Source organism: Scyliorhinus torazame, chromosome 30, assembly GCF_047496885.1.
Source record: "Scyliorhinus torazame isolate Kashiwa2021f chromosome 30, sScyTor2.1, whole genome shotgun sequence".
NCBI lineage: Eukaryota > Metazoa > Chordata > Chondrichthyes > Carcharhiniformes > Scyliorhinidae > Scyliorhinus > Scyliorhinus torazame.
Genome location: NC_092736.1, coordinates 34,891,548 through 34,904,883, shown reverse-complemented (window position 1 = coordinate 34,904,883; position 13,336 = coordinate 34,891,548). Strand labels below are relative to the sequence as shown.

The 13,336-nt window shown below is 44.7% G+C and overlaps 1 protein-coding gene across 1 annotated transcript in view; it reads left to right on the top strand.

Annotated features, from left to right (window-relative positions):
* Positions 1-13,336, top strand: part of vps13c (vacuolar protein sorting 13 homolog C) — a 473,104-nt gene that overhangs the window by 151,383 nt on the left and 308,385 nt on the right. The window contains 3 exon segments of the mRNA XM_072493103.1: positions 746-881; positions 2,928-3,012; positions 11,531-11,688. Of these exon segments, the coding sequence (XP_072349204.1) occupies positions 746-881; positions 2,928-3,012; positions 11,531-11,688 (379 nt within the window).

The window sequence follows — 13,336 nt, the reverse complement described above, 5'->3', positions numbered from 1 at the left end:
AGGCCAGGTTCATTTGAATATGATAGTCTTTATCATTGTCACAAGTAGGCTTACATTAACATTGCAATGAAGTTACTGTGAAAAGCCCCTCGTTGCCACATTCCGGCGCCTGTTCGGGTACACGGAGGGAGAAGTCAGAATGTCCAATTCACCTAACAAGCACATCTTTCGGGACTTGGGGGAGGAAACCCGGGGCACCCGGAGGAAACCCACGCAGACACGGGGAGGACGTGCAGACTCCGCACAGACAGTGACCCAAGCCGGGAATCGAACCTGGGCCCTAGCGCTGTGAAGCAACAGTGCTACTCCCCGTGCTGCTATGCCGGGCCGTGTGGATAGTACCTGGAGTGCAGTGATTCACCCCCCAGATATTCTGGCCCCATAAAAATAAATGCAAACGTAGCCTTGCCCACCAGCTGACAGCAGGTGGAGAGTGTGGCGCGCACACTTGCCCTGGATCACTTGGAAAAATGATAATTGCGTGTCGTACATTTTAAAGGATTCTGTCACCTGATTTGAGCTCACTCTGGCCTCCCACCAAGAGGGCAGGGTACCACCGTTAAATCACACTGCCATTACTGGGGGGCACACTCCTTTTTTCGACTGTATGGTTTGCAGTGATCTTCTGATTGTCTTTGGATTATTTGATGAAGTTCGAGTTTAGATTTGATTGATGATAATTCTTACGCCTTACGATTTGGAATTTGGCAGTGTTGAATCCAACAGGGAAGTGTTTGTTTTTCAGATTTAAGGTGTCTGGCGAACTCCCTTTACTTCATGTCAGGATGTCAGATCAGAAAATCAAAAGGGTTTGTGAGCTTGTTGAAAGCATTCCTTTTCCCGAGAGATCGCCATCCTCCCGGTCACCCATCAAGACAAAGGTTGGTGTGATTTTACAGCAGGGAAAGAGGCCCTTTGTCCATCGCGTCTGCGCCGACCATCAAGCACCTATCTATTCTAATCCCCATTGTGTAGCACTTGGTCCGTAATCTTGTATGCAGTGACATTTCAAGCACTGATCTAAAGACTTCGGAGCAGCGCTCCGAAAGCTAGTGTTTGAAACGAACCTGTTGGACTTTAACCTGGTGTTGTAAGACGTGCTCACCCCAGTCCAACGCCGGCATCTCCACATCATGGCTTAAGTTAGCCTCACTGGCCTGTAATTTCAGGTTCGTCTCTACTTTCCTTCTTGAATAATAGCTGTCTTCCAGACCTCCGGTACCTCTCATGTGGCCAGAGAAAATTTGAAAATCTTTGTCAGAACCACTGCAATCTTGTCCCCTGCCTCCCCTGGCAACCTGGGCTGCACCTCACCTGGCCCCGGGGAGTTATCCACATTTAGGCCCGTTAAAACTGTTAAAATACCGACTATTATTACACGATTTATCTTACAATTCTTAGAGATTTGCCTACATATCTGCCCTTCCATCTCTCCCTGACTGTTTGGGGCCTATAAAAAACACGTGATTGACCCCTTTTTTGTTACTAAGTTCTACCCATATGCCTTAATTTCAGTAACCTACTGAGATATCATCCCTGAGTACTGCCGTGATGTTCTCCCGAATCCTGTCTTGTGTTTCTGAGTGCACTGCGTTAATGACTGTGATGGAGAATCCTTGGCCGGGAATTTGCGCCGCGTTTTCCGCCAGTCGGATTTTTTTGTCCTGCCAAAGTCTACGGCGTTTTGGATGCCTCCCCGGCGGCACTGCCGGAAAACCCTCCAGCAGGAAGGGCCGGAAATCTCTGCCCCTTATCCCAGATTCTCAGCAGCTGGAGTCCATTCAGAAACTCTTCAAGTTCACGGCAAACATCTTTGAATGAATGTTAGGATGTGCGGCGGTTTTCTTGTCCGTTGACAGTGACCAGCACTTTCTCCAGTGTGCGATTTCAACAAGCACATTTTATGTTTCTCTGTTAAGTTTGCTATTTTCAGAACAGTTCCTATGTCTACAGAAATGTTCTATATTTTAAATATTGGATACAAAACTGCTTTGAAGCTCCCATTGCTTTCTCGGTTACATATTAAGACAAAGAAACATTAAAACCTCAAGGCTGCCACATATTGGCATGTGTTCTACTTGCCAAATAATTGCAGCAGAATCACTGATTTGTTTAGTCTGCAATATTGAAACGCTGCTCAACTGGGCCAGGTGGTTGTTACATTTCTCACAGCCAGCTGGTGAGACGTGGACCAAAAGTCAGTCTTTATACAACAGCAGAAAATGCTGGACAAACTTAGCAGGTCTGACAGCATCTGTGGAGCGAGGACTGAGCTAACGTTTCAAGTCGAGGTGGCCCTTTGTCAAAGCTTTGACAAAGACTGGGAACATTAGCTCTGTCTCCACAGGTGCTGTCGGACCTGCTGAAATCGTCCAGCATTTTCCGTGTTTTTGTTTCAAATTCCAGCCTCTGCAACAATTTGCTTTAGTCAATCTTTATACTCAAGTTGGTGAGACTTGGCAAATGTAGAACTATTATTTTTCTTTAAATTTAGAGAACCCAATTTATTTTTTCCAATTAAGGGGCAATTTAGCGTGGCCAATCCACTTAGCCGGCACATCTTTGGGTTGTGGGGGCGAAATCCACTCAAACACGGGGAGAATGTGCAAACTCCACACGGACAGTGACCCAGAGCCGGGATTGAATCTGGGACCTCGGCGTATGGGACAGCAGTGCTAACCACTGTGCCACGTGCTGCCCCGTTGGCCATTATTTTAATGCGTATATTGTACCTGGGGGTCACGTTTAGTTTTGTCTTGGCTGTTTGAGGCGTGCGGAAAATCCTGCCCATGGTCTAGACAGACCTTAAATGGGTTGACATTGAAACTATTGTTGCGTCTGCACAATTATCCTGACCTGTATTCGTCAAATCAGTGCCCCATGATCGAAGAACACAAGGTCATACAGTTCACTGTTTTTGTTGGCAGATGTCCTTGGCAAAATCAAGAAAGGTGTTTGACCCTCGTCTTGTAGCTGTTAGTTCTTCCGTGTCACTGGAGGCAGATGATTCAAGTAAGCTTTGGGTATCTTCACTTTTTATGCACCACGACCGTCTTACTCCTTCATGGTCGTGAAACATTGTATTCTGCTTTTGTTTTGCCTTCTGTAAAATGTAATGAGCTTGCCAAGATTTTAGTGACAAATGTTATAATGTGTCCGATTCTGTGCTTCTTTCAGTCATCCTGGTACATTTGGAAATGTGTGAACTGATGTGCTATTTCAGTGATGTGTTTACTGTCTGAAATTCACCCCAAGCTTAAGGACTGTGTAACCATTGATTTGTCACCGAAAGCATTTTACATCGGGCTTATTGCATCAGATCAGCTTCAAAACAGGGGTTCCCAGCCTCAGGATTTGGTGTTAGGACTGAGATGAGAAATTTCTTCACTCCAGAGGGCAGTGAACCTGTGGAATTCTCTACCACAGAAAGCTGTGGAGGCCAAGGCACTGAAAACATCAACCTCTTTCAGGAGCTTAAAGGTAGTTGAGGATGAGTGGAAAAAACCTTTCAGCCCATCAAACTGACCCTGACATCCCAATTTGACAATGACCAGCATTTTAAACACACCAATGGCTCTTAAAAAAAATTGTTCATAGGACATGGACATCTCTGGCTGGGCCTGAGGGCATTAAAGAGCACCGCTGTGGGTCTGGAGTCACGTGTAGGCCAGACCGGGTAAGGACGGCCGATTTCCTTCCCTAAAGGACATTGGTGAACCAGATGGGTTTTTACGACAGTCGACAATGGTTTCATTGTCATTATACTTTTAGTTCCAGATTTTTATTGAATTCAGATGTTACTATGTGCTGTGGTGGGATTCAAACCTGGTCCCCAGAGCATCACCCCCTGACCTTTGATTACTAGTACAGTCACAATGCCACCACGCCACTGCCTCCCCAGTTTCCATCCCCTTTGTATCTATTATCCTATTTGTACAATGTTCAAACCATTTGAATCCCATCTCCTACCCCATGTTTTACCTTGAATTCCTGTGACGTGTACTGAGTTGGCAACGTTTCATGTAAAACGTCCGAGTAAACTATCTTGGGCATAACTGCAATGACTGTCAAAATCAAGGAGCTTTATCAGGCAAGATCTTCACATCCATGTGAGCTGTTGAGGAAATGAAGGACATTATTGTAGTTGCTGGTTCTTTCAACATTCACCTGCACCAATGATTTTAAAATCTGACAGAGTAGAGATAAATGGTTGTTTTTCAGTGATGTAGCGGAATTCTCTCCGTGTTAGCGTTGAGATCCTTGCTCGTCCTGATATATATTAACGACCTAAAGTGTGGAGTTTGGGGCACGATTTCAAAGTTAGCAGCTGATACAAAAATTGGAAACATTGTCAACTGTGATGAGGACAGGACGGCAAGGTGGCGCAGTGGCTAGCACTGCTGCCTCACGGTGCCGAGGTCCCAGGTTCGATCGCAGCCCTTGGTCACTGTCCGTGTGGAGTTTGCACATTCGCCCTGTGTCTGTGTGGGTTTCGTCCCCAGAACCCAAAGATGCGCAGGGTAGGTGGATTGGCCACGCTAAAATTGCCCCTTAAATGGAAAAAATTAACTGGGTACTCTAAATTTAAAAAAGGACTGATGAGGATAATCTTGAAGTTAAAAAGGACACTGCCATATTTGTGGAGTGGGCTGATGAAGTTCAATGCGGAAAAGTGTGAGTTTTTTAGTTTGGCAGGAAGGATGTGGGAGAAATTCTAAAGGGATTGCAGGAACAGAGGGACCACGATGTATGTGTCCGTAAGTCATTGAAGATGGCAGGGCATATTGAGAGATCACTTGAAAAAGCATATTGTATCTTGGGCTTTAACCTTAGAACTCCTACAGTGCAGAAGGAGGCCATTCAAAGAAAGAACAAAGAAAAGTACAGCACAGGAACAGGCCCTCCAAGCCTGTGCCGACTTTGGCCCATCAAGTCTGCACCTCACTTAGGCCTACTCCCCCACTGTAACCCCATCTAACGTACACATCTTTGGACACCTAAGAGTCAATTTATCATGGTCAATCCAGCTAACCTGCACGTCTTTGGACTGTGGGAGGAAAGCGGAGCACCCGGAGGAAACCCACGCGCACACGGGGAGAACGTGCAGACTCCGCACAATCACCCAAGGCCGGAATCGAACCTGGGCCCCTGGCGCTGTGAGGCAGCAGTGCCGACCATTGTGCCACTGTGGGGCATTGAATACAAGAGTAAGGGGTTATGTTGAACTAAGACACTAGTTAGGTCTCATCTGGAGACTGCGTTCAGGTCTGGGCGCCATACTTGAGGAAAGATGTGAAGACATTGGAGATATATTAATGACACAAGAATGATTCCAGGGATAAAGAACTGTAGACACGAGGATAGATTGGAGAGGTTGGGACTGTTTTCCTTGAGAGGAGGCTTGATGGAGGTATTCAAGATCCTGAGGGGTACAGACAGGGCAAATAGTGAGAAACTGTTCCCTCTAAAGAGAGCACCAAGAAGTAGAGGGCACAGATTCAAAATATTTGGCAATAGGGAATAAAAGTGATGTGAGGAAGATTTTTTAACCCAGAGGGTGGTTGGAATGATGAATGAACTTCCTGGGAGGGTGATGGAGGCAGGTTCGATCGAGGTACTCAAAAGGCAATTGGACTGCTATCTGAAAAGGAAGAATGTGCAAGGTTACAAGGATAAGGCAGGGGGGTGGGACTAGGTAGAATGTTGCTTCAGCGAGCCAGTGCAGACTCGATGGGTTGAATGGCCTCATTCTGCACTGAAGATTCGGATGATTCTGTAATTCAAAATCACCAAATTGCAGTTTGTGCTGTTAAGTGCATCAATAAAGGAACGGATTATCAATATAATAGTACGAGTCCAGTTGAGCCCTCTGAATGATGGCAAAATTGGTCTATAATTCAATTTTAATTATTTAGTAAGGCTCTGTTTCATTTGCAGCCCCTTTCCAATAATTTGCTTTATTGATTGGTGTGCTTATGCACAACAGCTTTAACAGGGAGGGCTTGTACTACAATGCACATTACATGCAGAGTAAGAACGGGATTGTGCAGCCTGAGGTGCAAGAAGGTTGTATAGGATCAGTGCACAGAACATGCAAACTTAGCTCCCTCAGCTTGCTTCATGTCACCATTTGATAAGATCAAAGTTGATCTGATTGTGGCGTCTACTTTCCTGTCCACCCGCTACACCTTTTCATTACCCGGTCAGTCTAAATTCAGCTTGAAAATAGTCAATGACCCGGTTTACACGGCTCTGTGGGGAAGACGATTCCATGGACTCACGACTCTGAAAGAAAAGGTTTCTCCACAGTTTGTTTTCTCTTGTACTTATCTCATTCCCTTTTGAAAAGGCCTTGATTCAGTCTGCCTCCAGCATCCTTTCAGGCAGTGCATTCCAGGTGCTAGCCACTCGCTGTGTGATTAAGTTTTTCCATTGTTTGTTTTGCCAGCTGCATTAAATCTGTGCCCTCTGGTTCTTGGCTGTTTCTTTCTCTGCTCTGTCTAGATCCCTCATGATTTTGAACACCCCTCACAAATCTCCTCCCACCCTTTTCTGAAGGCAAAGAGCCCAACTTCCAATCTATTCACTAAACTAAAGTCCCTCATCCCTGAAACAATTTGCTTAATTTTTTTCTCCACCCTGTCTAAAGCCTTCACATCCTTCCTGAAGTCCAGAATTGGACACACTGCTCAATTTGAGGCCAAACCAGTTATTTCTAAGGGTTCATCATAACCTTATTCAGACAACAAGCTCCAGCTTCATACCTTGTCATGACACCCTGGGCTAGTGCACGGTCAATTCCAGCCCCGCGGGCCCAGGAGTCACAACACGAGTGAATTAACCAATAATTCTTATAAAAATACTTTTGGCCCTTGGCTGCCCATTAATTACAGTCACAGGTTTGTAAGTCGAAACACAATTATTGTTTATTTATAACCAGACTAATGATATACGCAATAAATACAACTGGATAATCGCAAGCTTACCTACTAACCCTTTTAATTGTTCCACCCTTTACCCATACACACAAGACAGACAAAAACAGGGGGGGGAGGGGGGGAAAGGAGTGAAAATAATAAGATTGAACGTCAAGAGTTGAGTCTTTTCTTCCAATGGTGGTTCCTTGATACGCTTTCCCCACAGCACGCTGATTGATCGAAGTTCTTGGTTTGCAGTCAGTAATGATCTTCGCTGTGGTTTAAAAATGTGTTACAGCGTTTCCTGGGGAGGCCCCTTTGCTGCCCATCAAACTCTGTTTTCAGTTTGTGGTTTATTTACAGTCCTCTGTCTTTTCTGGAGAGAGTGAGAGTTGGTTGCTTTACATCACCCTTTTCTGCAGAGAGAGTTGCCCAGCTTTCCTCTGCTTGTTAAGCCTGTACTGGTTCCCCTGTGCATAGATTTATCCAGGCTCCCTGCCAATTCAGACTCTTAGCCCTTCTGGAGAAAATGGAGAGGGAAAAGGACAGCAGTTCTTCCTCTGAGAATCCAGCAGTCAAACTGAAAACAAAACTAAACCCTTAGCTCTGAAACATGCCAGTGGGATCGGATCGAATCACCACCAGTTACCGGGCAGTGCACAGCCTTTTGGGCCACTTCAATCAAACCAAGTCATCTCTGAGGTCGGGCAATCTCTGACATTGGTGTTGGTCTGTTTGTAACCAGCAACCCAAAACCACACAACCTTCTGGGTCCTTTTGTTTGAATTAAAGGTACTGGCTGCTTTGCCTTAAAGTCGCAGACCCATTAAACATCCATGGATCAAAAATGTAACAGAAAAAATAAATGAAAGGGGAAATGAGAGGATACACAGGGGATAAACTCAGAACATAGAGGAAGGATCCTGACAACCTCATGATAAATTCGCTGATGCACTGCTGCCACATACTCCTTACTGCATTGCAGGATAAATAATGCAACTGCACTGTACTGTATTATACCTCCGATACATTGCAACTGTTGTTCTGCTCAGGCACAACACTCAGCTGTTGCCCTCTGTCATGTGAGAGTACCTTGAAGAAATGAGTGTTTAAAAAAATAGCTGTAGTGGATGTACCGCAAGGAAATGGGTGTGTATCAGTAATATCAGTGTGTGGGTGGAGCTGGGCTGTCTGTCTGCTTTTACTTTCGCTTTGGGCTGTCTGTTACAGGGTGTGTTTTAGTTTCGTTTTGAGAGTCGGATAGGTGCAGCAAGAAGGTGTATTCGTTTCTCTTTCTGCAATCTAAAGACTGTCTCCAGATGCTTTGGTGATTTTAAAATAATACCTGTTTCTGTGGAGAAGTTAAACCTGATGTATTTCTGTAAAAAGTTTTTTTTTTGTCTTATGGATGTTGCAAGGAAAGATTAAGAGCTACTTATAGAGTACTGTATTCTTTGGGGGGATTTATTGGTGTTGATAGTTAAGATGTTTACTGTGGGTTTATAAAGTGTTAACTGGTTTCATAAAAAAACATTGTTTTAATTTAAAAGTACTTTAACGCTCTGTTGCACCACATCTGTAATGTAGGCCTGTGTGCTCCCCATAACCACAATCAATTAAAAGTTGTGGGTCAGGTGAACTCCATGATATACTTTGGGGTTCTCTAAACCCATGGCCAATAACATCTCTCTGGAAATGTCAGAAACAACCTACGATTGTTTCATAACTCATTTGTGTTCTGCAAATCTGAAAGGGAAAAGTAAGTTGGAGGCATAGTGACATATTCCTCACACAAAAATAGGCTTACCTTGACAAACAAATCCTAAATGTGCCAAGTTGGGAGATTATACTTTATGGAATTAAATTTCTTGGAGCAGTTTGGACCTTTATCTCTGTGGTTAATTAGCTCGAGAGAAAGCTTTGACGAAGAGTCACGCAGACTGGAAACGTTAGCTCCGTTCTCTCTGCACAGAGGCCGTCAGACCGGCTGGGATTGTCCAGCATTTTCTGTTCTTCTTTCAGATTCCAGCTTGCGCAGTAATTCTTTTATCTGAAAATGACCCACTTGTTCCTACTCTCGGTGAATCAATCTCTAAGCTTCGGAGCCATAATTCAGTGTAACAATCTCTGCATGGGTTTATCAATACTTCTTGAAAACCCAAATACACAACGTCCATTGGTTTCCACTTTAAGGCAGCAGGTTAAAATTTTGAAACATAAGATTTGACGAACACAATTTCTCTCATAAATCCATGTTGAAACTGTTGAAACTAATGAGTTTCTAACTGTCCTGTTTTATGCATCTTCAATGCTACCAATGTTGGGATAACTAGTCTATTTTTTCTCGTCGCCCCTCACTCTCTCCTGTCTTAAAGTAGCAGGGTTTCATTTGCTACTTTCCAATCAACTGCTATCACATTTTACTCTGTTCCAGAATCTAGGAAATTCTTAGAGATCAAAACCAATGCATCTGTCGCCTCTGTAACTCCCCCTTTTAAATCCCTGGGATGCAAGCCATCGGGTTCATGGGATTGTTAATTTTCAGTCCCATGTTTCCAACTTTTTTTGATCATTAATTTCTTTAAAGCTCCTCTTCTGAGGTAGAGCCTTTGTTACATGGAACATAGAACATACAGTGCAGCAGGAGGCCATTCGGCCCGTCGAATCTGCACTGACCCACTTAAGCCCTCATTTCCACCCTACCCCCATAACCCAATAACCCCTCCTAACTTTTTTTGGACACTAAGGGCAATTTAGCATGGCCAATCCACCTAACCTGCACGTCTTTGGACTGTGGGAGGCAACCGGAGCACCCGGAGGAAACCCACGCAGACACGGGGAGAACGTGCAGACTCCGCACAGACAGTGGCCCAGCAGGGAATTGAACCTGGGACCCTGGCGCTGCGAAGCCACAATGCTATCCACTTGCTACCGTGCTGTCCCTTGTTCCCCAATATTTCTGAATGTCTTTCATGTCTCGAGGTGTTCAATGGCGTCCTCCTATTCCTATGTTTCTACCATCAGTCTGTAACAGCATAGAATCATAGATGTTTACAGCATGGAAACAGACCCTTCGGCCCAGCTTGCCCATGCTGCCCAGTTTCTATCACTAAGCTAGTCCCACTTGCCTGCATTTGGCCCACCCGCTATACCCACCCTGCCTATGTAATTGTCTAAACTTTTTAAAGGAAAAAATTGTACCCGCTTCTACCACTGCCTCTGGCAGCTCGTTCCAGATGCTCACCACCCTGTGTGTGAAGAAATTTCCCCCCTGGTCTCTTTTATATATCTCTCCCCTCTCACCTTAAACCTATGCCCTCTAGTTCTAGACTCCTAGCAGCATAAGTAAAACTGTTAAAAACAGTATTGTATTAGTCTTGGTGTTAAATTAAAGGAAAGTGTTTCTAATGTTGCCAAGCTTGAGAATTGGGAGAACTTTCGTAATCAGCAAAGGATGACATGATCTCCTACCATGAAAAAAGAGGCAAAGTATTTGTATAATGTCTCTGCCGTTTCTTTATTCCCCAGTATAATTTCGCTGCCTCTTAAGTGACCCACGTTTACTTTCACTAATCTCTTCCATTTTTCATCCCGAGAGACACTCTTTGTCAATGCTGAGTCAGCCAGACTGGAAACGTCAGTCCCATTCTCTCTCCACAGATGCTGTCAGACCTGCTGAGATTGTCCAATATTTTCTGCTTTTGTTTCGGATTCCAGCATCCACAGTATTTTGCTTTTATCTATACTCTCTGGAGTTTAAAAGAATGAAAGGTTATCTCATTGGAATGTATAACATTCTGTGAAGGGTTGACGGGGTAGTTATTAAGACTGTTTTCTTGGTGGGAGTTTCTCGAACTCGGGATAAGGGGGCAGCAATTTTGGGTTAAAATGAGAAATTTCTTCACTCAGAGGATTGTGATCCCTCGGAATTCTGTCTCCCAGGGGTCGGTGAATACATGGGTGTTGAGTATTTTTGAGGTCAAGATTGATAGAATTTTGGACGAAGGGGGTCATGGGGAAGTGGCATTGGGGTCGAGGTTCAATTAACGATTGTATTAAATTGTGGTGTAGCCTCGAAGGGCCGACTCCCTCCTTTTTCTCACATTTACATTCCCAACTCCCCGATGGCTTAAGCTGGCCGACTGTGTCACGTTCTGTGACTATTGTCCTGTAGAGGGTATTTAGTGAAAGTTGAATCTTATATGAATTTTCAAGATGACCTTGTGAAAAATTTCTGGACTAGTGATTTGGTTTGAGGCCGCACCTCTTCGCTGGGATCAGAATAACTTCTGTTACATCTTACTGCCTTTCTGTAAGCAGCCTCCCGAGCTGCTAGGTTTTATCTATTGTTTTTATTTTGTTGATGTTCTGACAAGATCTAGGCCATTTATTTTAATTGAACTTGATTAATTTCCACATTCCCAGTTTGCTACACTTTTCCCGAGAGCATCGTTATAAGATAGATTTGTGGATTCTAAACTTGCACCATGTAGCTGTCTAATTTTATGCAGTTTTGTTAAATCCTCGAGGCAGCAATAATGACCGGTTTGCCTTATTGTCTATAAATGTTTTGTATTTGGAATCAAACATGTGCAAATCCCTTAATTCCTTAGGTTCTGAAGACGAGTTCTGTGATGCAAAGGAAGATGCTGACTTGTCAACTAAGCTAGCAATGGCAGCTGGCGATGCACAGCCACTTCACGTTGCCAAGGATATTGAGAGTCAGCATGAGGAGCTCACAGCTCTACAGCTGAAGTTTGTAGTTAAGGAGGTATGGTGCATTTCCAGTGTGTTGGCATTGGACTCATTTGTGTTTCCATAACTCTTTTGTGCCCTCACGAAAATTCTTCGCACAAATATCGTGTTTTTGAGAATGAAAATATGGATGACCTAGAACAGGTAGTTTGACTAAAGTTGGTTGTTCCTCTAAATAATCGTTATTCACAAGTAGGCTTACATTAACACTGCCATGAAGTTACTGTGAAAAGCCCCTAGTCACCACACTCCGGCGCCTGTTCGGGTACACAGAGGGAGAATTCAGAATGTCCAATTCACCTAACAGCACGTCTTTCGGGACTTGTGGGAGGAAGCCGGAGCTGCCGGAGGAAACCCGCGCAGACACTGGGAGAACGTGCAGACTCCGCACAGACAGTGACCCAAGCCGGGAATCGAACTTGGGACCCTGCCGCTGTGAAGCAACAGTATTACCCACTGGGTTGCTGTGCAGCCGGTAAATGTACATGTGGTTCAAGTAGCGTGGACTGTTTGTGAGATGTGGCTCTTTGCTGTAAAGCATTAGCCCTAATTTCCCTGGTGCTGTGCCCCATTCCCAATTTGTGGGCTGGATGAGAAACCATTTGGTATTTCTGTGAAAATAACAGTGTGAAGTGCTGTGGGAAAGATGATAGCTTTTAATCTTCAATAAAGCCAACATTGTGGCACTGTGGTTAGCACTGCTGCCTCAGAGTGCCAGGGACCCGGGTTCAATTCTGGCCTTGGGTGACTGTGGAGTTTGCACATTTTCTGCGTGGGTTTCTCTTTTTGGTAGAACCCTCAAGAGTATTGAAAGTCAAAGAGATCTAGGAGTACAGGTCCACAGATCACTGAAAGGGGCTACACAGGTGGAGAAGGTAGTCAAGAAGGCATACGGCATGCTTGCCTTCATTGGCCGGGGCATTGAGTATAAGAATTGGCAAGTCATGTTGCAGCTGTATAGAACCTTAGTTAGGCCACACTTGGAGTATAGTGTTCAATTCTGGTCGCCACACTACCAGAAGGATGTGGAGGCTTTAGAGAGGGTGCAGAAGAGATTTACCAGAATGTTGCCTGGTATGGAGGGCATAAGCTATGAGGAGCGATTGAATAAACTCGGTTTGTTCTCACTGGAACGAAGGAGGTTGAGGGGCGACCTGATAGAGGTATACAAAATTATGAGGGGCATAGACAGAGTGGATAGTCAGAGGCTTTTCCCCAGGGTAGAGGGGTCAATTACTAGGGGGCATAGGTTTAAGGTGAGAGGGGCAAGGTTTAGAGTAGATGTACGAGGCAAGTTTTTTACGCAGAGGGTAGTGGGTGCCTGGAACTCACTACCGGAGGAGGTAGTGGAGGCAGGGACGATAGGGACATTTAAGGGGCATCTTGACAAATATATGAATAGGATGGGAATAGAAGGATACGGACCCAGGAAGTGTAGAAGATTGTAGTTTAGTCGGGCAGTATGGTCGGCACGGGCTTGGAGGGCCGAAGGGCCTGTTCCTGTGCTGTACATTTCTTTGTTCTTTGTTCTTTGTTCTTTGTTTCCTCCGGGTGCTCCGGTTTGCTCCCACAGTCCAAAGATGTGCAGGTTAGGTGGATTGGCTATGATCAATTGCCCTTAGTGTCCAAAATTGCCGTTATGTTGGGTGGGGTTACTGGGTTAT